This window comes from Bicyclus anynana, chromosome 10 (genome assembly GCF_947172395.1).
Source record: "Bicyclus anynana chromosome 10, ilBicAnyn1.1, whole genome shotgun sequence".
Classification (NCBI taxonomy): Eukaryota; Metazoa; Arthropoda; class Insecta; order Lepidoptera; family Nymphalidae; genus Bicyclus; species Bicyclus anynana.
The window spans coordinates 12,886,753-12,914,029 of record NC_069092.1 but is presented as its reverse complement, the minus strand read 5'-3'; the positions used below and the strand labels follow the sequence as shown (position 1 = coordinate 12,914,029).

At 35.9% G+C, this 27,277-nt stretch overlaps 1 protein-coding gene across 1 annotated transcript in view; it reads right to left on the bottom strand.

Moving 5' to 3' along the window:
* LOC112046928 (uncharacterized) overlaps window positions 1–27,277 on the bottom strand; it is a 115,347-nt gene that overhangs the window by 34,188 nt on the left and 53,882 nt on the right. Inside the window, exons 4-5 of the mRNA XM_052883785.1 lie at window positions 6,624–6,771; window positions 1,789–1,887 (exon numbers count right to left, since the gene is read on the bottom strand). Of these exons, the coding sequence (XP_052739745.1) occupies window positions 1,789–1,887; window positions 6,624–6,771 (247 nt within the window). The remainder of the gene's footprint in view (window positions 1–1,788; window positions 1,888–6,623; window positions 6,772–27,277) is intronic.

Here is a 27,277-nt window from a genome sequence, read left to right as displayed (position 1 = left end):
CTCAATACCAAATTTCAGCTAATTCGGTTAAGTAGTCGAGGCGTGATAGAGTAACAAACATTCATATCATCAAAATCATCAGTTTTCGCAAATCTCGGAAAGCCATGGATTTTTTCGGGATAAAAAGATCTGGATTAACTTATAGGCTAATGTATGTTAATCCAGAGCAAAATCTATTTCCATTCCAAATTTCAGCACAATAACTTCAGTAGTAGCGGCGTTAAAGAGTAACAAACATCCAAACATCCATACAAACTTTCGCGTTTATTGTTAGTAGGATTAGTGGGCGCGCGTGACTTCGTCTACGTGAAATTTAGTTTTTCACAAATCCCACGCCATGGATATTTTTGGAATGAAAAGTAGGTTATATTATGTTGTTCAATAATCCACCTGCATCAAGCGAATCCCTGCTACTCGCTTGATGTCGTCAGTCCACCTGGTGGGGGGTCGACCAACACTGTGCTTTCTAGTGCGGGGTCGCCATTCCAGCACTTTGGGACCCCAACGTGCTGGAATGGCGACTGAGAGACTGGCTGAGCTTTCTTATGAGGCCCATAGTTAGCGACCAAGTTTCGGAAGTTCCGAGACTTGGTCGAGTAAATTTTTATAAATAGTTTTCTCCATCTTCATAGTTTTCAATTTATAGTTGTAACGGGAATGACAATATTGTCTTAACATCGTGTTTTATTGTTGATTCAACAAGCATTCTTGCATATATTAGAAATGAAATCTTTTTTTATAACAGATGATGGAAAGTATTTAAATTATGATCCTAAAAAAAATAATGGCGTGGTCGATAAACTTGTCATGTCTAATTATACCGAATAACCACACTGAAGTGGTGACATCAATTATAAATGTCAATGACTATGTACTTACTAATAGATATGTCACGTGTCTTTAAACATCGTCAAAGAATTTTCATTATAATTTTTGTTTGGTAATATAAATTTAAAGGGGTTGAGTTTTTTTCCTTTTCAGGTATGAACTCCAAATAAAACTAACTAATTCTTGCAAAAAATCCGAACAAAATTCGAATAATTAATTGATTTACAACAAAATTAGTAATATAAAAAATAAATTACTTATTAATAATTCAAAAGAAATTCTAGTCGCTTTACTGTTATAAGCATGTAAAGCAGAAGGAAGAAGGCAATTTTACTAGAAGAAGGTAAAATATCGAAAAGAAGAACGTACAGAAAGAAAACGATTGCGAATTGGTAAAAATAGTCTGTAACCAAACCAAAAATAAATAAATATACTTCAACAAACATATATCGCCATCACTATCTAGCCCCAAAGTAAGCATACAGAGTAGCTTGTGTTATAGGTACTAAGATAGTTGGTATTATAATATTCATATACATTTATATACTACATATAAATACTTATATAATGTAAGACAAGTAACACACAGACACTGGAAAAAACCCATGTTCATCATACTAAACGTCGTCGAAAAATAACTCTTTATAGACAATTTAAAGATATTTGCGATCGACCCGATATATCAAAAAACTAAAATTGAACATAATTAAACGTAAGGTTTTTAACGACATAAAGGGTGCCCGCTCACTTACAATTTTTAGTTAGTCGACTATCGATCAACTAAATTGTAAACGCTTACCATTTAGTTGGACAACTTTTTAATTTGTATATAATCGAAAGTGAATCGCGACTCTGGTACGATCAGTGTCCAATTTATTAGTTGCAGAAGATGTGCGATTGTGCGGGCTATAATAATTGTAAGTAAAAGACTCTAAAATGACTAAGTACAGTTAAACTTACCAGGTTTAGTGCCACACTTAGCGTATGCAATCCGAAAGGAGAAAAACGTCTGTCCCGTTGACGGAGGCACATACACGCAACGAGGATCACCGTGTTGTCCTGAAATAATAAAAAAGTATAGAATTAAAAATCTCTGCTATAGTTTATGAATCATCACTATCAGCCTATAAATAAATACCTAAATATTGTCTACAAAAAGAAACGTGATAATAAGACCAGTGGTTAAGATTGCTCCGATTCCGGAGGGTGTGGATTCGAATCCGGTCCGTGGCAGGCACCTCCAACTTTTCAGTTGTGTGTTTTACAATTTTGTATGTTTATAGTTTTTCCACTTCGTGAACACACAACTCAATATTTTATTTAGTTTACAATTATTATCATCATTATCAACCCATATTCGGCTCACTGAGCTCGAGTCTCCTCTCAGAATGACAGGGGATGGGCCAATAGTCCACCACGCTGGCCCAATGCGGTTTGACAGACTTCACACACGCAGAGAATTGAGAAAATTCTCAGGTATGGTCTCAGGTTTCCTCACGATGTTTTTCCTTCACCGTTTGAGATACAATAAATACAAAAAATACCTCCGAATTATTTCATCGCGGCTGGTGACAGAAAGGCTGACTCATTTTTAACCGACTTCAAAGAAAGGAGGAGGTTCTCAATTCGACGCGTATATTATTTTTTAATGTGTGTTACCTCGTAACTTCGTCATTTACTAACCAATTTTAAAAATTCTTTTTTTTTTAAGATACTTCCCCATTAGTCCCATTACATTTTTATGAAAATTGGTTTAGTAATTTTGTGTTAAAATCAAAATAACTGAAATACTTCTTTGAAGTCGGTTTCATTTTTATGTTGAAAAGAGTATTGTTGCAAAAGATCAGTGACTGACTGGCTGTTTCGGATGTTCAACGCGGAGCAGTCAGTATTCTTGCAAGCATTCCACGTGAACATGATTTGTATATTTATTAGTATAACTTAGATTAATTTTGTTATTGTATTTTTTTATATAGTTCGAAATAAATAACAATTTCACTAAAGCAGCAAAAAAAATGTTTTTTTTTTTGTATAATCTAACAAGTTAAAACTGCAAATATTATTTATAGGTAGTCACGGTCATAGAAATGGTTACGAAATCGCGTAAAAGAATTAATTGCCTACGCCTAAAAGCTTTTTTATTAGCTAAGTAAAAAAGTGGGAATGTAAAAAAAGTATTCTAATGCAATTTCTCTGTTACGATTTTAATTGATTAGCGCTATAAAATTACTTATTAGATTACTGTTAGGCCAAGCGCGGACTGTAAATATTTTTTTATTCGATAGGTTTTAATGAACTCTGTGTCATCGTGTGTGCATGGCTTATAACTGTTAAGGTAGCATTCGGTTCGTTGGTCGTACAACCAACTGCTTCTGCAAATCCCGAAACCGCGTCACGTGACCGCGATATAAATTCATACTAAGCAGTGGGTCGTACGACCCGCTCGCGGTCGTGGGTCGTGGTCGCGGGTCGCGGTAGCCAAGAACCGAATGCTACCTTTAGGCTATTGGTTTCGATTCCCTGCACCAGTTAACTAAAGGATTTTTGATTTCCTAATTGTCTTGGGATGGTCTGGTGGTACTTCTTTAGCTGTAGCTAACTTACCTTACCTTACATAGTGGTGGTAGCTAGATGTAGATACCTTATTATGACAACGTTATGGTTTTAAAGGATTTTGACCTGGACTGACCTTAGCCTGGTTGGTTTTAGATTCTAATGACTGCTATGAATGATAGAGATATGCGCCTTGGAACTTCAAACATTAAAAAACAATAACTATTAATTTAAAAAATTACAATTTACGAAATTATTTATTTATTTATTTATTTATTATATATCCTTAGTATGCTTATATTATTTTGTAAATTATCAAAGAATTAGTATTATTTTGTAAATTATCAAAGAATGCTTTTAAAAAGTTAAAGCTTTTAATAAATCATAATCCATTAACGTGCTGTTAATGCGTCGTTAATAGACATAAATAGTTTTAAATTTCTAGACTTTCCTTTACCAGACATGTTGATTTTTATTATAGTCCTGTCAAATTTGCATTTCCGGACATTGCGAATTTAATTTAGAATAACTGTACGTGTCACTTCATTCATAATAAATTACACTATTTATACATTAGTTTATTAATAGACACACAAAACTTATTTTTACGACAGTTTTTAGATATTTCTTTAGTATTCGAATTATTCACTTTCCGGGATAAATTCCGTAATAGATAAGTCAAAATTATGTCTTATTTTTATCGTATCCTGATGACCGAGGAAGTTTCTATGGCTTTATAAGTTAACAACGAGAAGTGTCGCGTTATTTTATAGCTTTTAGATTACCTAGATTCTGATGCTTCATAATTGATCGGGTTTTACGTACCTCGATAAAACGACAAGATTTTTTTATTGTCGATGTTTCACAGCCTTGGACCAGCATAAAACAAATTTAAATTTATTTTTTTCTAAATCCCCAGACCCTCATAAATTTAACAATGATATCGATTAGAAACTTTTTTCATCATGGGATGCAGACGTGATTTTTTAGATTACCTTAATATTTAAAAAGTGCGGAATTGCCAGTGACAATGAAGGTACTACTTAATAAATAATTGGATTGAAAATCTGATGAAACGAAATACAATTAATAATATAAAAAATAATTTAATTTCATGGCTTGTTGTCATGGTAAGCAAGCGTTTTAAAACAATAATTTAAAAAACTGTGGAGTTACCAGTACAATGAAGGGACTACTTAATAAATAATTGGACTGAAAACTTGATGAAACGAAATACAATTAAAAATATTTCTCTAGAAAAATTAATTTAATTTCATGGCTTGTTGTCATGTAAGCAAGCGTTATAAAACAAAAATACGCGATAATGTTACAGTATACTTAAATTACAGTTAGCTATTCGCTTTTACCAAAACGTGGCCCATTTCCAAGTGGGCCAGATTGTATTAATAATTCAGTTTTCCGTCATAATTGTGAGTGAAACCCGGGCCGGGCAATTACCGTAGCAATTAGCGGCGCTCTGATTACCCCCCGCGACGGCTGAGAATAATTGTGAGGTGTACTCTGTGCGCTTCTCTGGAAATTATATGTGTGTGCGCGAAATCTACAGTTGTTAGCTCAAAAAACAGCATAGCGCGTGTCGAGCCACGCACATTGTAGGGCTTCCTACAGCCTACGGTTTGTATAAAGTAAGAGGGGAACTACTTTACACTCGTCGACGAACTGTTCGTCTATAACACGTCTTATTCGAATTTGAACTTTATGTTTATAGGATGCAACAATTAAAATGTCATAACAACGAAGTTGCAATGGATGCTAAAGATGTCACAGCGTTGTAACTTAAAAAAAATTGCGACTCAACGGTCAGCCCTGTATTTGTTAAATCAATCGCTTTTAGAAAAGAAAACTCGCGATGTGTTGAGGGTTCCATATCTTGAAAGGAAATCCTTTTCCGGATTTAATACGGAATCCTTAAAGGATCGCTTTGTTGGCCGTCTGTCAGTCTGTCTGTCGAGACCGCTCGCGGAAACGCGTGGAGGTATCTAGTGAAAATTAAAATCATATGCTTATATCTACAATGTAATGCCATCTTACACAAGCATGAGGAAAATTGAGAAAATTGCCTTTGTAAAACAAACATAAAAGTCTTACGAAAAAATTGTAGGAACCCCTCGGTAAGCTAATACGACTCGCACTTGAAAGTTTTTTTCTACAGAAAATTCGCTATTATGAAATACTTTTTTTTATATCACTTAATGAAATTGCAACGTAAGTCCTATTTTCAAACTAAGTTGGTTGACTTTATGCTCCAAAAGAAACCCGAGTTTGCGAATAATCAGATATCCAGCTTTTACTAAGAATTTAGGTTTTGGGTATTCAAATGCGTGCGCAGTACATACGTTGTTTTAATATCTTTAATATTAGTTTAGGCCTCTGCACATATAACAGTAAGTATGGTAGTAACTTTTATAGCGGGCTAATTATGTTATAATTAATGAAACTGAGCGAAACAGGGCGTTAATAAGCAATTACGAGGCATGAAGGACTGGTAACAAACGTACGCACTTTCTAATAAGATGAAATCTTATGGTTTTATCTTATGCCAAAGTTTAACTGCTATTTTAATATATTACTTAAATTTGTTATTTAAAGGTTTTAGACGGAGAGCAAGCGACAGCCAGACCTTCGTCATTTTATAAAAGCTGATAGTTTGTCAGCTCATGCTCATACCATAGCCAACTATGGATTTTGGACCGTGGTGGCTTTGGGTGATAACAGGTTTCAAGGACCCTTAACCGTCTAAATATGAAGTGTATACTTATATCGGCATACCTAATATGATAAATGTTAACCCCATTCGCCAAACACTTGGCTTCATGCCTTCATTTTCAATTCAATTCACCCTTGAAGCTTCAATTTCTATAGTGTTTTTCGAAGGGTTGCAGCGAAACTAAGTGACTGACGACTGGGAATATAATTTCAACGACAAACTTTCAGCTTTTATAAAATGACGAAGGGGGTCGAATTAGGACGAATGTGGGGATCACGGGCTCTTGCGCTATTTGTTTAAATGATAAAACGTGGTTCTCGTTCCCGTAGGAATACGGGGTTAATATACGAGTGTAGCCTCCTCGATAAATGGGCTTTCTAACACTGAAAGGTTTTTTAATCGGACCAGTAGTTCCTGAGATTAGCGAGTTCAACCAAACCAACAAACTCTTCAGCTTTATTTTTTGTTATCCTTTACTAACTTACGAGGTACGCCGCTGCAAATAACCACTGACCTTTAGAGGAAACGATGCCTTCAAACGGATGCGAGAACGTGAGATGCACGTCCATGTGATCCTTCCCGCACATGACCTCCAGCGACTGTATCACCGGCATGCCGTCGGGCCGCTCCATCGGCCACAGGTCGCCCGCTTTCGCCTTCGTCTGCGAACAATGCATGGCGTTCAATTACTTTCAATAGTTTCATTATGCTATCTACCTATGTAAATAGCATAATGAAACTATGTTTGACGGCCTCCGTGGCGCAGTGGTATGCGGGTGGATATACAAAACGGAGGTCCTGGGTTCGATCACCGGCTGGGCAGATTGAGATTTTCTTAATTTGTCCAGGTCTGGCTGGTGGGAGGCTTCGGCCGTGGCTAGTTACCACCCTACCGGCAAAGACGTACCGCCAAGCGATTTAGCGTTCCGGTACGATGCCGTGTAGAAACCGAAAGGGGTGTGGATTTTCATCCTCCTCCTAACAAGTTAGCCCGCTTTCATCTTAGACTGCATCATCAATTACCATCAGGTGAGATTGTAGTCAAGGGCTAACTTGTAAAGAATAAAATAAAAAAATACCTATTTAAGCCTCAATAGCTCAACGGTAAGAGTGGTCGGACTCATCACCGAGGGGTGGTGGTTCAATTCACCCTGTTGGTCTATTGTCGCACCCACTCCTAGCACAGTATTTCCTGACTAGTTGGAGGGGAATGGAATATTGGTCACATTATAAAAGATGGCAAATATTCTTTATAAAAAAAAATATATCTACAGGTACATCATCTAAGTTTCGTTTATGTATTAGGATGTAAATTATTTATATGTAAGATGTATGTGTATTACTAATACTATGGTTATTTTTTACGCCACCTGCTGATATCCTTAAGTTTTCCTAAACCGAAGGTTGCCTGAAAAAAATCGCTACTTAGCGATAAGGCTGCCTTTTGTATGCTGATCTCTTCTTAATATTTTTTTATTTCACTTGTATTTGTCTTTGTGGTGTGCAAATAAAGAATATCTATCTATCTATCTAAGTAGGTACAATATATTTTTAAATGAGTAATTCTAGGGCCGTGAGAGCCCAGTGGATCCCAGCCTCTGCCTTCGATTCGGAAGGCGTAAGTTTGAATTCAGTCATGCATCTCCAACTTTTCAGTTAAGAAATTAAATTCATCAGGTGAAGAAAAAACATCGTGAGGAAACCTGCATACCTGAGAATTTTCTGAGTTATCTTCGTGTGTGATGTTTGCCAATATACGCATTGAGCCAGCATGGTGGATAATACGCCTAATAAATCTTATTCAGAGGAGACTCGTGATCAATAGTGAGCCGAATGATGATGATGATGAATTCTGGTGTTTTGTTTTGGTTTCTGATGCGTATCCGAGACTTGGTCGCTAACTATATGGGCCTCTTAAGAAGGTAAAAATCAGGATTACAGGATTTTAATAGCATAGCAAATCAAGACAACTGTGAGATACTTTTTTTTAATAAACCAACTCGATCTAACTTGACCTAATAAATACTCGTATGCGTATAATCAAGCCCACGTGGAATAGTGCAAGAATTGGTACTTTTTTTATACTCTACAAGTTAGCCCTTGACCTTGACTACAATCTCACCTGATGGTAAGTGACGATGTAATCTAAGATAGAAGCGGGCTAACTTTTTAGGAGTAGGATAAAATTTACACTCCTTTCGGTTTCCACACGACATCGTACCGGATCGCTGAATCGCTTAGCGGCTCATCTTTGTCGGTAGGGTGGTAACTAGCCACGGCCGAAGCCTTCCACCAGCCAAACTAGTACTGGCTTCGTTTTCGCGTTGGACAGCCAAACTGATTTCAGTCGAGAAAACTGTAGGAATGCAATTTGTTAGCATATACCTCTATTTAAGAACAATGAAACTTACTCACTAGTTAAGTTTTTTTATTTTTTGAAAAGCATTCATCATTTGGAAATACTACGTGAACACGCTTAGCGAAGCTCGGTTGGATTCCTTGTTAATAGAATGCTAAAATAATAATTAAAAAGTAATATCCGAATCATTTTATGACTACTATTCACTTCGCACAATCTAAACTATTCGTCGTACAAATTATGCATAATATATTCATGGATGCAGTTTCATGTCATGCAGTAATATCGGTTAGTAACTTTCACTAGACACAGATTATCATAATAATATTTCAATCGACTTCATAATATTACACTACTCGCCTCCAGAATAATAAATTCTGGAAGAAGCACGATCGCGTCAGTCGGTTTCGTTGAGAATTTGAGAACTGTAATGGTTTGTTCAATATATTTTAAGATCGGTTCATCGGTTGGTATTAGGCAAATATCAAGCATATAATAAGCCAAGAAGATTCCTCTTCTGCCCCCCTAGCCAAGTAACATATCGATTCTCTTTCTACGATCGCTAACGCTTCGAAAACTAGAAAGACGTTTGAGAATGACATTTGCTATCGACAGGTCACCTGATCAATATCTGTCATTCCCATGCATTTTTCTAGTTTTCGAAGCGTTAGCGATCGTAGAAAGAGAATCGACTTACCACTTGGCTAGGGGGGCTGTTCGTGCCATCTCATATCGGAGGTCAGTAAACATTAAGGCTAATTCTTATTAACTGCTTTCTGGAACAGTGATCTGCTGGCCTATTCACTATTTTGGACTTTATTAACAACCTATTAAAATAAACAGTAATTCACAAAATGTCATCTACGAGTACATACTATAAGATATCCACCAGTAGGAACCGAAACACATTTGTAAGATAGAATCTCAATTTCGTATTACCCTGCTGTTTCAAGGATATCTTACACGATATTAAAGCAACAGTATATTGTAAGCTTGTTAGATAGATTATATTTTGAAACCCAAACGACGTAGAAAGCGCTAAAACTGACGCTTTTTAATTCCGTGTTTAAAATAATAGGTACTACTTATACTTACTAAAAGTTCTAAATGCTATTTAATGTTCACAGGAACACAAGATAAAACAATAAATAATCGCTCGTACTTTAAGTAATTTACACTCTAATTAATATATCTAATTAAATGTAATTAAAGCACAAAATGTTAACACGAGGTGCCGGATTATTTTAAATGGGCCCATCTGTTATCGCTGATCTTCAAAAGAAAACGATTTGATTCATCGCAAGCGCACATTCCGAGAAAACATGTTACATACGGATCTAACTTGAGCTACGACTTACATTCCATTTATAAATAATATAGCAAAACTTCAAGTCTATGGTATAATAATATCTGTGATTACTCAAATAGGTGTATAAAGGTGAAGGAAAATATCGTGAGGAAACCTGCATACTAGAGAAATTTATTAATTCTCCAAAAATAGGCCAGCGTGGTGAACTATTGGCCTAACCCCTCTCATCTTAGAGGATACTCGAGCTCAGCAGTGAGCCCAATATGGGTTGATAACGACAACGACGACGACTCAAATAGGTAACATCATCAGCCACATTCGTATATTCAATGCTGTTTTTTAAGGTGTACATAGTGTAAGGTCAAAAGTCACACTGAACTGATGAAATATTTTGGGATAATATTTCGATTAAATCTTCTTCGACATTCGACAAAATCGTCAATTGACGCAGCGTGTTAAGAGCTAATTAGTGCTTAGAATCGATCGGTTCAGCCGATTAAAAGTAAAACAATAACAATTTTTTAATTAGTTTTTGAAAACTTTAAAAATAGTCCAAAAAACTACGGTTAAAATGTTTTATGAAATTTAATTTTAATCAAGCTCTTTTATATGCTACGTCTTTTCGCTCAAATCGGTACAGACGTTTAAAAGTTATGAGAGGAAGGAGTCGGAAGGAAAAATTGTCATAATTGCTTCCTAAGGCATCAAAACATGGAAAACAATCAAGGAAAACTTCGCTTGGTAAGTAAATCGAGTAAAAAATATTGGACATTAAGTTGGAGTTGGAAGTTGGTACCGTATGTAGTGTAAAAGACGTTTGCAAAGTGCGTTCCCACGAGCACGACCGAGGGGGGAGCAAAATGGATTTATGGAATATGACGAGAGTGAAAGGGACGACAGGATGTGCAATTTAAATTTTTGTCTGTCTGCGTATTTGGGTATACTGGCTGCTCCATTTTGTTTATTAATTGTCTCACTTACCCCTACACGGTTCGAAATGTAGCTACACGAATACGTAATTATAAAATTTAAATGTAAAAAAAACTTTTGCGCCTTTGGGTATTTAGATTTCTTTACACGTACGGTCATTTTGGCAAAACCGTGAGATTGATGAAAATGCCATTATCGTATATGCGTAATAAGTGCTTACTCCGAAGAGAATTGCTAACAAAGTTTAATAAGCACTGTTTAAAGTACACTGCTTACCTTTTATACTTCGTACTTACATTTTGTACTGAGTTTTTGTACCTAATGTTGGTTCTAGGTTTGATTACTAATTCAAATCACATTAATATTATAAAGGCGAAAGCACAGTAGATATAATAGTAGATATATACTGTGGCGAAAGTTTGTATGTAAATGTATGTTTGTTTTTCCTTTACGCTGCGGCTACTGTAGCAATTTGGGTGAAATGTGGACAGGAAATAGATTTAACTCTGGATTAACACCTCCTCCGTGGCGCAGTGGTATGCGCGGTGGATTTACAAAACGGAGGTCCTGGATTCGGTCCCCAGATGGGCCAGTTGAGCTTTTCTTAACTGGTCCAGGTTCGGCTGATGGGAGGCATTGGCCGTGGCTAGTTACCACCCTAATGACAAAGACAACCGCCAAGCGATTTAGCGTTCCAGTACGATGTCGTGTAGAAACCGAAAGAGGTGTGGACTTTGCGTACTGCGCATTGCGTACTGCGCATTGCAAGTGTAAGAGCAGCCATCGCATCCGTGTGCCCGAGGCTTTATAAGCAATAAACGCAACAATCTCGATGAGCCGGAATTGCATTTTTATCTCCGTATTATTTATCACGCGAAATAATTACTGATATTTTCGCTACATGATCGAATTTCAGAGTGTGATAAAGTCATTTTTGAGATATTCTCAAACAAATCACGTTTCACCTGAATAGGCCTCTTGCCTCTTGTGTAAACTGAATTATGGAAGTATTATAAGCTATATTTTATTTTGTCTCGTCAATAATGACCAGTAAAAAAATTAATATAAATGAAAAACTATCTACGTAAAATTTTTGCCGCCGAATCACACATTAGCAACCAACTTTTCAGTTGTGTGCATTTTAAGAAATTAAAATATCACGTGTCTCAAGCGGTGAAGGAAAACATCGTGAGGAAAATTGCATAACAGAGAAATTTTCTGGATTCTCTGCGTGTGTGAAGCCTGCCAATCCGCATTGAGCCAGCGTGGTGGACAATTGGCCTAACCCTTTTCACTCTGGGAGGAGATTCGAGCTCTGCAGTGAGCCGAATATGGGGTGATCTTCTGATCTTCAGCTTTGGACTAAACATTTAAATTGAGGTCGGTCTAAGTAGAAATTTTTTTTAGTCTTTACAAGTTAGCCCTTGACTACAATCTCACCTGATGGTAAGTAATGATGCAATCTAAGATGGAAGCGGGCTAACTTAAGATCCACAACCCTTTCGGTGTCTACACGGCATCGTACCGGTACGTCTGCCGGTGGGGTGGTAACTAGCCACGGCGGAAGCCTCCCACCAGCCAGACCTGGACCAATTAAGAAAATCTCAATCGGCTCAGCCGGGGATTGAACCCAGAACCTCCGACTTGTAAATCCATCGCGCATACCACTGCGCCACGGAGGCCGTAGATGTTAAACAAATATTGGAAAACAATGACAGAGGTTAAACACAAATGAAACCTCAGCTAGAACGAATATCAAATACGCACAAACTAAAATGTAGGCAAGTACAAAGAATGCTTGTTCATGCATCCGCATTCGGTCGTTAGAAACCGCACTTTTCCCCGCTCAACAATATGACACCAGCCATAACTAAGGATGCAGAAAAAACGATCTCCTAATACGAATTCAAATTCAATTTTACGATCATGAATATTCGCAATCGAAATAATCGGTAAGAAAGTATCGTACGAGATAGAAATCTCGATGCTAACTAGTTAAGTTGTTGGCACGCGATCACGCAGTTACAGGTAGTGTACTATAAATATGCATACCACACGTCATGACTTGACCGGGAGTATCCTGACCTACCAGGGAGACATGGGAAAATTCGCAAAAGAATGTAGAAATAAGTTTGTAAAATGATGGTAAACAAAAAAAAATAAGCTAAGTAAAATAAGCCTTGGCTAAGTTTGTTGCGGGCTCTTCTCGGATCAAGGCGCGTTTGGAACTCTCGTAACTTTAATTTTAAGATTTCTACAATTATTAACACCATTAGATTAAAATAAATTATGACATAAACCTGACTTTTCAAAAGTGCTTGTAAACTAAGCCAAATTGAAATAAAGTAAGTTTGAATTTTGTTGTTTGAGTCATATTGTAACAAGTCTAGGCCTTATTATTTATTAATTACAGGTAATTAAAAAACTAATTAGATAGTAATCTTTCGTGACCAGTTTTATCCTTGTTTAATATGTTCACGCCGTGGTAAGCCTAGCCTAGAACTAAACTATAAATCTTATCAACCACTAACAGACAAATCGGATTGTCTGTACAAATACCTAGTTACAATGTTGTTACAATCAGTACCTACATCATTGCCTTTCGTAATAATGTACTAGCAAAAGTCTGCGACTTCATTATTACGAATCCTGTATCCGGAAAGAAGAATAGTCTCCTTTAAATGTTTTAGCTAAAATTCCCATAACCGTTTATTTCTGTACTTACTAACTTATTTGCAAAGCATCGACTAAATGACCTTATTACTGAGATTTTGCATTTTGCCATATTTTTTGAATCGAGGTCGGTGTTCTTTGGTGGTCGGTCCCTTAGCTAAGTCTAGATTCAGAGACGTTTGACCAATGAAAAGCAAGTCAAATTAAACTAAAATCCAAATTTTCATCTCATCTCATCATCACATCTCTGTAACTACTAAAATCCACATTTTCATTTCTTTCCGGGCTAAATTAAAATGTCCATGCAGAAGCATGGTACTATACAACAGGTATCTACTTAATTGATTATGAAACGCCTACGTGATAAAACGTCGGAGTATGCCCGACTAGTCTCGAACCCATACGGGGCCCTTAGTCATGAGCTGGTTCTTGCAACGCGGCACGAACTGCCTACTCACGATAGTTTGAATTCTAAAATAGGCATCTACTTGGTATGAATATCCTGATTTTGACTTTAGTGTTTTATTGTCAAGTCAAAAGAGTAGCTGTTTTGTTTACAGTGTAGTAAGTACATATTTACCTTCGTAATGTGCAAGCATTATAGGAGTTGACTCGAATGCGCCTAATGTTAGTCTGAACCCAGATCTTTAAGTGAGTCAGTCATTTTCTGCTATTAAGACTACATAGTAGCGTTTAGAAATTCGTTCTGAGCTATTTTATCAGCTTCTTTGAATTAGATCACAGTGGAGTTTGTTTTTTAAGAGTAATATTATGTTTATTTTTACAAAATTCCATATTTTTTTTTAGCTGACTAAATAAGCAAATACCCTTTTCTGACAGTTAGTTCTCAAAAGCTTAACCTTTGTAAGCCTCGTCTTTACGGTCTAAGAACTCAAGTAAGGTTAAGTCACCGATCTGGTTACCAAAGCAAAATATTTTTCGTGAATTTTATAATTTGTTCACCATATACTACAGTTCGTTTCTCTCTTGAAAGTTTGCCGCGATTCACGATAATAGTACGTATTATGAACGTCATAAAGGCGACTGTTACCGCACCCATGCTAAATACCCATACCCATGGTTTTCTAAATATAAAACCTAATTGTCTGCATACTCATGAAAATCGTTAAAGTCGTTTTCGAGATTCACATTGTAATTATATTACAATATTTGCTTGTATAAAGGTATGAGATTTATTGTTTGTTTCAAACTACAGAGACTTGGAAAACACTAATCCTTAAGGTTTACCTTACGGCTTACCTAATTCACCAGAAAAGCAATTGAGTATTTCTTAATAAATATCATTCATTACATAAATTACCCACTTCTGCATCCAGGTGACAAGTGAAAATGCGTATAGAAAATCATAATAAAGTGAACATCACCCGGCGCGGTAATAACGGCTTGTAATAGAAACAGTGGAGATGATTGCTGTATATTTGCCGTAGTGCGCCATTACTGTGCCGTGCACGCGCCGACCAAATCGTTCGTTAGCTGCTTCATAACGCATCATGCACACTGGTGCGTTTACTTTTGCGGTCAAAGTTGCAATCCGCTACCTATAAACCGCTGTAACAAAAGTCTGCTTAAAGCCTCACACACTGGTGCGTTTACTTTTGCGAAGTTGCGGTCCGCTTCCTACCCTCGTTGTCACAAAAAGTCTGATTAATAAAGCTTCACGCACATATGCGTTACTGTATATGCCTTAGTGCGCCAATACTGTGGCGTGCACGCGCCGACCAAATCGTTCGTTAGCTGCTTCGTAACGCCTCATACACACTGGTGCGTTTACTTTTGCAGTCAAAGTTCGAATCCACTATCTATAAACCGCTGTAACAAAAGTCTGCTTACACACAAAGGTCTGACACACTGGTGCGTTTACTTTAGCGAACCGGTTAGGAACAAAATATTTATTCATGACCATAGGTGGTTAAACTATAACGAGTCGGACACAAATATGAACAATGGTGGTGGAGTGATTTTTATTTCAGTCAACATGCGTCTGAACTCCGAATAGAATAATCATGCATACTCAAGCAGTAATTCAAAAATATTCATATCTATTTCTGCACCCAAGGAATATGTGATCCCACCTTGGGTGAGAAAGAAAACAGAGTTGATGGATTCCATTTACCGAATGATGTCACGAAAAATTCACATGGGGCATGCACATTCAACTTTTCAGATACGTGCATTTTAAGAAATTTAATATGACGTGTCTCAAACGGTGAAGGAAAACGATCATAAAGGAACCTGCATACCTGAGAATTTTCTCAATTCTCTGCGAGTGTGAAGTCTGTCAATCTGCATTGGGCCAGCGTGTTGAACTATTGGCCTAACCCCTCTTATTCGAGTGAACAACGCAAAACTACTAACAGAAGAAACTTAATTAATTTCGAACACAAAGTTTATATTCAATTTTTTTTTCTCGATAACCTAAGACCACCCGAAATCAAAAGCAGTTAGCCAAGGCATAGAGCCTTCACAAACCGTGTCGCGTTGACGAATCATCAATTTGTACAATCAGAAACTGAGCACGCCACCGGACTCTAATGAAAAACAAACACACTTTCACCTCTCCATTCATATTAACATTGCTCGTAATGTATTAGAGCCGAGTTGTGAGCATCGGCCTGACAACACAGCCTCCGATAAGTATTAACGACGGTCCATGAGAATCTCGTAAAAGCGATTACCATGAGCGACGCGTTAGCGGATTATCACATTTTATAGACAACTAACAGACTCAATAGCTCAGCGGTAAAGGGGCCGGACATCACCAAGAGGTTGTGGTTCTCTCTTCTAGAATCAAAAGAACTATACATGCCATAACTTTTTAAATCCATGTCATATCACAAAAGACAAAGTTGTCTTTTTTATAAATACTTGTAGAGATAAATACGCCTTTTGTATTCTTTTTCTTGTTATATAAATCTGATTCACTTTTATTTTATAATTGTGGTGTTCATATAAAAACTACTAAAAAACTACTAAAGTACTAAAGAATGGAATAAATAAAAATAATCAAAGCGAAAACCGCTTAACAAGCAAAAGTAACAAAGTAGCTTACTCTTGTAAAGTCGTTTTTTTATTATTATTTACAAATTAGCCCTTGAATACACTCTCTCACTTACCTGATGGTAAGTGATGATGCAATTTAAGATGAAAGCGGGCTAACTTGTTAGGAGTAGAATAAAAATCAATACATTTCGGTTACTACATACTACACGACACAATACCGGAACGCTTAATCGCTTGGCGATACGTCTTTGCCGGTAGGGTGGTAATTATCCTCAGCCGAAGCCTCCCACCAGCCAGTCTTTTAGCAAATAAAAAAAATTTCAATCGGCCCAGTCGAGGATCGAAAACCAAACCTCCATCTTGATTTATTTTCTGATTGTGTAAGTGCCATAGTCTGGGATGGGACTCAGCGACGTCATCGGAGGTTACAGACGAGCGCAGAAGCATCGCCTGATGGGACCCGAAGGCGAAGGCACCACGGAACCAGCAGAACCACGGAGGCCGTCATTACAGATTCTGACAAAGCCGTGGCTCCGCCTCTGATCCGTCCTAGACAGTAGTAAACTACCGAGATAAGGAACCGCATTCCGTTCCGCACGCGACTTGTCAGATTGTCAGACAAGCGCGCCATTTTAATTTTGTACTTGGTAATTTTTATTAGGCTTAAATCTTTTTTATGCTGTATAGGCCTGCGCACAGTCATGTCTAATCTTATAATAGAAAAGTGGCTAGCCTAGCTATGGCTTCGGATCAGGCCAAAGACTTTATACTATTAGATAGTTATGTCACTAGCTCGTCGAAACTGAGGCTAACAAAAGTGGCTAATTGTCTTCACTTCATTTAGTCGCGTATAAAGAACAAAAGTTATTTAAACAAATAATAATAAGTAAATATTGTCCACAATGTCGTGTTGTGTATTCGGGAAGTGTAAAAACGACTAAATATACAATGTAAGAAAACACAAAATTACGCATATAAGTATGTGCACTCAGCAGAGTAGCTATATTCGGATCACTTTTTGCGGTGATTTTGTGGGCACGTAAAATATCTAATAGAATAAAATCTCTGGGTCGGGCATCATTTTTAATTAACAGTTTTCCACTAAATGTTTGTGGAAGTATGATATGATAAGCCATATTTTGTCCCCATATTTCCAAGGAAGAGTACCTATGCGGGTGAAATCGCTAATGTCCCGCCATTTCTCATTATGATTAATGCTTTATTATAACAGTATAAATAACATATCCAAATATAACCAAAAGAAAGCTTGATAAAAATCAATAGTACCTATAAGTTGAGTCTCGCTTAGTTTCGGCGCATTTTTAGGGTATCTGCAAAGGGAGGAGAGGAGACTCATAGGGGGTCCCCCTATGAGTCTCCTAGGTAAGGTAAGATACGAAGACAGTGAGGAAAGTGAACAGACGAAGTCAAAGAGTGGACTAAGTTATATGCATAGGTTATAGGTAGCTTGAAAATTTAGCAAAAAACCGGAAGAATTTTCTCTACATGACCGCCAAACTTCAGTTGGAAGAAGGCACCCAGTGATGATGATTTAATGGCAGATAACTGGTGTTATAAGGAGTAACATAGTCTACCTATATTTTATCCCCATATTCCCACTGGAATGAATACCTACTACGCGGGTGAAATCGCTAATGTCCCGCCATTTCTCATTATGATTAATGCTTTATTATAACAGTATAAATAACGTATCCAAATATAACCAAAAGAAAGCTCGATAAAAATCAATAGTATAAGTTGAGTCACGCTTACTTTCGTCGGGTCGTGTAATATTCTTTGTGGAATGCAAATTTCCTCAGTTAGTCATCATCAAGTTTTAGAAGCGATTTATTACCTTGTACGTACGATGTGTTAAGAGCTCTCCGTAATAAATGGTCTTAGGCAAAGATTTCTATGTATACTTACAAACTACTGAACTAAAATACAGTGCTATAACTCATCCGTGATTCCGTTTGATTTATTTTATTGTAATGAACATCACTCGTGATACTTTTATTCGTAAAGAATTAGAAAGATAGCCTCCTTAGCCAAGTGCCATCGATTTTCTTTCTACGATCGCTAACGCTTCGAAAATTAGAAAAATGTATGGGAATGACAGATCTTGATCACGTGACCTGTCGATAGCAAATGTCATTCCCATACATCTTTCTAGTTTTCGACGCGTTTCGCAATCGTAGAAAGAGTATCGACGTACCACTTGGCTAGGGGGGCTGTTTAAATACAATTAAAGTGTTTTTCAGACTCCATGGGTACGGTGACAGTTGCCTGTATGACGTTCATAATACGTAGGTACTATTATCGTGAATCGCGGCAAACTTTCAAGAGTGAAACGAACTGTCACCCACACCATCCTACATGAAACGCACTGTAAACATGCATTTATTTCACACAAAAGTCAAAGTCAAAGCTAAAATTCATTTATTTCACATTTGAAACGTCTGGTAATGTTAATAGATAATAGAGTCCCAATCTCGCCATATCACCCTTATTCCCATAAGGGTAGCTACGTCCTTCTATGATCCTTGCATAATTATATTCCTTGCTTCTTCCATTCTCACCAATAATTTCATACAAGTTTGTTGGTTTAGGGTACTCTTGACCTGGACTTTATCGAGAATGTCCTGGATTAGGTTTACCTACGTTCGCCTAGGCCTTCCCTGTCCAATATTTCCAATTCACCCTTTTGCTAGGCTCTATTCGTTCATCTTTACTAACACTTGCGAATGACGACACATGAAGAATTTTACAGATTTCTAAACTTTCCTTACATTAATATATGATTGTAATAAAGGCATAGTTGTAATATAAAAATGCGAATGACGTCACACGCATCTAAGAAATGCGGATCTAGCATCCGTTAACGATAACTCATTTAAAATGACATCGAGCTACAAGATCATTAACAACTATTTTCACACCTCAAAAAATGTGGAATAACTAATTAATCTTACGTGCAATAATTATACACGATTAATTTAATAATTTCACTTCATAACGAAGTCGATTAAATTAAAGATTTTTTTTAATTAATTAATTCAAATCCCCGCTGAGATTTGGAGAGAGATTTGATTTCGATTTGTACAATCAATCATAGAATTTAATTTGCTAATGATTATAACATTTCTCATAACTCAGTGTTAAAAATATTATGAACTATCTACTTACAGCTGTGTTTGTTAAACCAGAAACTCGAGAATGGCTGGGCCTATTTTTATGAGCTTTTATTTGTCTCTACTATAAATTACTTAATAACTATTACGCTAGCCATCCAATAAGCCTAAATTTGCTTATTTCTGATATTTTTAAAATATCAGAAGTAAATGAAACAAAAGTTATGAAATTAAACCATACATTTTGTATGAAACGGCTTTTAGATGACATCTAGAGAACTTTTTCTTTATGTCAAAGTAGGTACTTACTCGTAAGTAATCATTTGTAGTAGACACTGCTTTTTTATGGCAACTTAATACTCTGCTGCGATCTCAAAAAAATTCTCAAAACACAGCGTAAGATCAAAATATCAAAACGGCGGAATTGATTAATTTAAAACTGACCTAAGTAAAAAAATAACTATAAATAGCTTATTAATTTATGTAAATCCCTTGACATCTCAATTCTTAAAGTAACCTAGTTACGTCAACCGAATTATCTTTATAATGACAGTCTCTGAATTTAAACAACGGCCTTGCTACAGAGATATTAACGCTGATGCTGATAGATAGGCTAAAGGTACGAAAATAAGAAGTAAAAACTGTTACGCTATATTAGTCATATTCTTTAACATGGACATAGTTAATAGAATAATTCATTTATAGTTCTATTTTCGAAATTGAACCAATATCTCCTGATGAAGCTCTGCTATCCAAGCTATAGGTACGTAGAAGGTTTTTTGTCGAATATGGGAGACCGACGTCGCTATTTCGCGGATAATAGTAAACCAAATCTATTATTCCTTATTATTTTATAAATAACATTCGTAATGAACCTCAACTACACTTATTTATATTTGTTGAATAAATAGGACTTGATGAATAAAAGTGGCAGAATACCGTCTCTTCTGAGGACCTATCTGCATGGACTTCCTTTTCGTTAGATAGTTTTAAAATGTAGGTAACGTAGTAGAAAAATAGAGTAAACCTTTCACATGTTTAAAAGTAACTCTTACTTAATCTATCACAATTCCCAAAATCTTTTGTATAGAACAAATAGCCGGTCTATATAAAAAGTTAATCTCTTCAATAGTGGAACAATTTCTGAATTGATGTTTTTGCTGTAGTTTTTTGGAGATTAGACCTCTGCGTGCGTAATACAATAACTTTGTTCACATTGTTAAGGTCAATGACGCTAGGACAGTTGGCCAGGTGGTATTGAGCTTGGAGCATAGAAAAAATTGATGTGGCATATATTATAAGTACATTTTAGTAATTTTTATCCAGTTAACAAGGTATTACTTATTTATTTTACCATACCACCAATACTTTTACTTTGACTTGCAAAAAGGAGAAGGTACTATCAAAAATCAGTTTTAATGAATTATTTTCATCTTATGCCGTTTATTTAAAAAAAATCCAAACAAAACCTTTCCCTTGTATTAATTATTAAAGATTTTTCATAATTTCATTACAGTGGTCTAAATAATTCCTGAGATTTTATGCAATTAACTACTTTTTGCGTAACCATCCAAAAATTACTGTGACGCAACTAGCAACAAATTACACGACACACAATAATTATATACAGTTTCATTACAATGGAGTCCTTTACGTTCATGTTACTTTTCAACAACTCTGATATTAATGCAACAAAGTACTATTTTCCTAACAATTGGGTAAAAATTGACTATAACACATCTAGTGACACTTTACATCGGGACTGATAAAATGATAGGCCGTCCGCCCGCGGCTCCAATAGATGTGTCATTTTCTCACCGCGCTAATTGAATACGGGCCCAACACACGACACACAATAATTATGTACAATTTTATTACAATGGGTTCCAGATGGTTTATGTTACTTTTCAGCTTCTTTGGTATTAATGCAACAAACTACTATTTTCCTAACAATGGGGTAAAAATTACTATGACACATCTAGTGAAACTTTACAGCGGGACTGATAAAATGATAGGCCGTCCGCCCGCGGCTCCAATAGACGTGTCATTTTCTCACCGCGCTAATTAAATACGGGCCCAACACACGACACACAATAATTATGTACAATTTTATTACAATAGGTTCCAGATGGTTTATGTTACTTTTCAGCTTCTTTGGTATTAATGCAACAAACTACTATTTTCCTAACAATTGGGTAAAAATTGACTATAACACATCTAGTGACACTTTACACCGGGACTGATAAAATGATAGGCCGTCCGCCCGCGGCTCCAATAGATGTGTCATTTTCTCACCGCGCTAATTGAATACGGGCCCAACACACGACGCACAATTATATACACAAAAACTTCCATTGTCTTAATTTAACCACCGGCATTTACATAATATGCCTCTACGATTCAAATATCTATATGTCTTTCACATGTGTAGTTTATTTTAGTACTGGTAACGGTTTTTGTGGTAGAACTTTGCCGGGAAATAATGCGTCATTGCTGTTTCGGTCTTAGGAAAATGCCGTTTTTAATATGCAGATAAATTTGCATAAGCCTCAGGTTTATAAAAGGAAGTATTTGTAGGACGAGGTGATAGCGAATTTGACTGCCTCCGTATTGTAGTGGTAAGCGCGTTAGATATACAAGACGGAGGTCCAGGTCTGGCTGGTGGGAGGCTTCGGCCGTGACTGGTTACCACCCTACCGGCAAAACGTACCGCCAAGCGAAACCAAAAGGGGTGTGGATTTTCATCCAACTCTTAACATGTTAGCCCGCTTCCATCTTAGATTGTAGTCAAGGGCTAACTCGTAAAGAATGATACAAATGTATATGGGACAAAATTCGAATCCTTTTAATTAAAAAAATATCAAAATCGGACTATTCAATATAAAGTTACACGTATTCATACATAAAAAATGCTTCATCCAAGGTATTGTAACTGTCTACAGCATCGTAGCTCGTGGACACGAATACATTGATTTGAACGGTAGTTGTGTAATAGAAAAGTGATTTTTATTAGAAGGTTCTTAGCAATGTACCTTGAACGTGAAGATATGAGCAGTTCCATCTATCCATTCCAAGGTTTTTTTTCGTTTGTTACATCGGGGATTTTCTAGTTTTGTTATTTCAACGAGTGTAATTTTTCAACGTTGAAATTTAAGGAATAATAAGGTTTGTTTTTTAATCGACTTCAAAAAGAGAAAATGTTTATTTAATATCCAATTTTGAATTTTTTTTTGTTTTTTAAATTAGGTATCGCGTGAAGTGTGAAGACAGCGGTGTACTTCCACAAATTGCCCGTACCACATTCACAAGAATTTCCAAATGATGTTATTAACAAAGAACTAAACGGAAAACAATTTGTATGACACAAAAAAGTCCAATTACCCGCGCTCGCGTTCGTGCCCTAAACATGTGAATCGAACGTGTAATTTCGTGATTACCACCGCGTTTCTTTCATTCGTCGCTCGCCGCTCGCCTATTTCACATTATGGGTAAGAACGATGTTCAATTAGTGTCTTTGGTTCCGTTGCGACGTCGCAGCGTCGACGCTCTGTCGTTTTCCATGTATTTTATGTGTTATGCCACATTAAAATTCAAATTCAAACCATTTTTTTGCAAGAATTGTTTTGTACATAACAAACAACTAAATATAATAAATAGTGTGCAAATATTATTGATAGAATTAAAAAAAAATACAAACAGTCAAAAACATTGTTTTTCACACACAGATAGTGCTTCACTTGTTCCGATACATTGATGAGACAGTCTTTACAATGTAGGTATCGAAACATTAGTGCGTGCGTCGTTCTTTTGCGCTCGTGCGTCATTGCAACGCAGTTATATCATACAATCCGTCGCGTCGCCGCTATATAACATACTAATGAGGCATCGCCCTAATAAGTAATAAATTACATGTGCTCCGGCAGCCAACATCTGTCTTATCGCTATTTGTTTCGTAATCATGCCCGAATTAATATTCCAGTCTGGTTTGAGATTACTTTCATTAAGCGAGCTAATTATAGGCTTGCTAATATTGAAATGGAAAAAACAGCTACTAAACTCACGTGATTGATGTCAGAGTAGGTATACCCGTTTAGTTTCGACCCCATGAGAGGCCCTTGTTATGTCATAAGAAGCCCTTGTCTTGAGCTTGAGCGCGATACTAACTAAACCGATAATTTATTATTGGCGGCATACTCTGACAATAATCACGCGAGTTTAGGCGTTTTTCTATTTCAATATAATTATTGAAAACAATCAGAATTTTGATATAAAATAAAATTATTTACTTATTGGATATTATTTCCTTGTCCATAAGACTGCTGCCCGGGCCATTCTAGTTCAGTTTAATATAGCCTTGCTATAGCGATATAACCTGGGTTCTATACTCATTTCGTGATTGATATCGTGTCAAATAAGGATGTTTTTGAAAGAAAGAAAGAAAATTATTTTATTTGGACACACACACATAATACACAAATGACAACAAATACCTAAAACAAAAGAAAGAAATTTTAAAAATTAAAAAAGTATTAAAAATATAGTAAACTAATAATTTAAAGATATTAAACTAATGATTAAATTAAATCCAAAAAAAATGATGTGTGTGGTACCAAAATGGTCTCCACTCAGCATGTGCTACGCTAGTGATAGATGTACCAGCGCAGCGCTGGTCTTCCGTGGAGCCATGTGGTGACGCGGGCGGAAACAACAAGAAGAAGTGTTAGTTAGTGTTAGTATAATAAATAATTATATATTTTTAAATTATATATATATATATAATTTAAAAATATATAATTATTTATTATATATATATATATTATATATTATATATTTTTTCTAAATTAGTCTGGAGATTGGAGTCCTTAGCTTCGGTAGTAGCTTTCCGGGAAAGGCAGAACGTGCACTATGATCATGCACCGCACAACGAATTATTGGCCGTACATTTTTAAACCACTCTACATACGACATAGACAAAATGTCCCATCTCTTTCGTACTAATGCAATAAAAGTGATAGCGGTATTCTCGGTTGCACCGCCATTGATTTGTTATAGCAAAGTAATATCATTCTGTAAATGCGAATATAGTTTTGTTTATTACCTAAAAAAACTGAACTTGACAAGTTTGGGCCGAGAGAAGGATTGCACCCTGAAATAGTCATAGGAAACTATATATCCCAAATAAAGATTACCCGTGGGAAAATTTAAATCGATAAATGTGCGATTATAAGAAAAATAAGCAGTAAACAGTAACTTAACTACCAACTTTTGTATTTAATTAAGTCCACATAGGGAAACTGGATGTTTTTGTTCTATTGAAAACGCGATGCACTCATTTAAAATATAGAAATTCATTTGCATATAACAGTAGTAAACAGTAAATGTTGTCGTCAAACAAGAACTATAAGTTGGGATAAGATCTCTTGAAAAGGAAAGTTCTCGACACACGAACAATTATAAGCTAGACTTAGATTTCTTAACTCTCACTATATTCTGACGATATATATTAAGCAGTTCCGATTCTTGAAACGAAAGTGATAGTGTTTGTAAATAAAAATTGTTGCACACCACACTAGGTTACAAAAAGTTAGTAATTCTTTTGAGGGCAATTGCATACGTTTTTATAATAAACTGCAACATGAAACCACTGGCATGTCTCTCAATAACTCAGACCAATTATTGAATAGGACCTGCCTCGCTAGACGTTACTTTTCTGTTAAAGTATATGATCAACGATCTAATGCGATTATGAAAACTGTCTCTCTAGAATCAATGTTAAATAGTTGTAATCGTGTTCGTCGGTTAAAGAGCTCCGTAAAAATACCTTTTTGTGTATTTGAACTGTGTAAAAAACGAGCAAAAACTTCTAGTTTAGTATAAGATATATACCAAATCTAAGCTCGTTTTCCTCAGAAAATGACAGACAATTTTGTTCGTGACTATGAGTGCGATACAGGTCCCTCTGTAATTGGTCTGAGCTCAATAAGTTCAAAGTTTTTATTAAACGTAAGCTTATAGAAAAGTATTATATTGTTAATGATTACGTAAACGACAAAATTGCTTGGAAATGAAATGTATTACATGACAGGCTACTAGAATACCTATTGTTAAATGGTGATAAACTAAAAAAGAATAAACCTGGCTGAGTTTGTTGTGGGCTCTTCTCGGACCGAGGCGCTTTTGAAACTCTCGAAACTTTAATTTTAAGTTTTTGAATAATTATTATCACCATTATCTTAAGTATAATATTATACCTGACGTTTCGAAAGAGCTTGTAAACTAAGTCTATTTGGAATTAATGAATTTTGATTTGATTTGATTTGATATATCCACCACATTATGGTCTCATAGAACACTAACCTCCAGAAGGGAGGTCGTGTGCCTTAATTTCTTAGATTCGACGAACATGGCATCCAAATAAAGAGATGATCTCTCTCAGGGTTTACTCACAAGCCGAGGTCTTACATGTTTCGAAGAAGAGGAACGTCGTAGCCCCCCAAACTTTGAACCCCTACTTCACCCTTTCTATAACCTGTTTACCAAGTTTCAGTTAAATTCATTCAGTAGTATCGGAGTGAAATGTTTTTAAAAACTGTTTTTAACTTTCTTGTGTTCTAGCTGACGCTGCGCGGTTTCACCCGCGTGGTTCTCGTTCCTGAAAGGGATGCAGGGATAATATAGCTTATAGTCTTCCTCGATAAATGGGCTATCTAACACTGAAAGAATTATTCAAATCGAACCAATAGTTCCTGAGATTAGCGCGTTCAATCAAACAAACAAACTCGTCAGCTTTATATAGAGTATGTAGAGTATAGAGTGTAATATATAAAACAAGCAATAAAACTGATACAAACCATTTGGTCAGACCATACCCTCGACACCAAAGACACAAGGCACAAACATTTTTAATAAAATTTAATTTAAATTTTTGATGTTTTTGAAAAAAATCCACATGCAATGCAATAGTTACTTATTGCAATAGTAAACTTATTATTCTATTATGTAAATTAAAGTATTTATGTTTCGCATGCGAATTTTTTTTTTATCGCGAGCAAACAAACGGTTCTTTTGGCCTTGGCAAAATTCTAAATTTAAATAATACAATTCTGCCTTGGGAAAAAATATTTGACTATAAATAGACAAGAAAATTTTTCCACTAACTTTATCTACCTAATTTGAATTAAGCGATAGTTTAATTTCATCTGACATCTAACATCTCATTAATTGGAACAACATTAACAGAATTGTATTTGGAATTCTTATCTCAATTAGATAACTAGCTAGTTTAAAGAACTCGGTTGATTATTTCATATGTTCTTAGTACGGAAATAATTTTTTCAACATCCTACGCTTTTTGGTTCGAGCAGAAAAAAATTATAGGAACAAACTAAAAATAAACGACGTAAAAACAGTTTCTAAGTGAGATCATAAATTTTGTATTTTGTAAAACATACTTATGTGTATCACTAGTATTTTTAAACTTGTCGGAAAAAGAGGTTAAATGTTTGACATGACTGTCTGTGTGTGTCAATTTGTTACATCATAGGTTCTAAACTAATGGACCTATTATGTCGCGATTGTTTTTGTTTAACCGCTGACGTGATTGAAATCACAGATTCGAGATGGTCTTAGCTTTATACGACGTTTTTCTATTATGACGGAATGAATATAAATGGTTATTTTACCTAAATTGAGAGTAGTGTCGTCATCGTTTTATATTTGCTGGGATTCGGTTGTTCTTCCCCAAT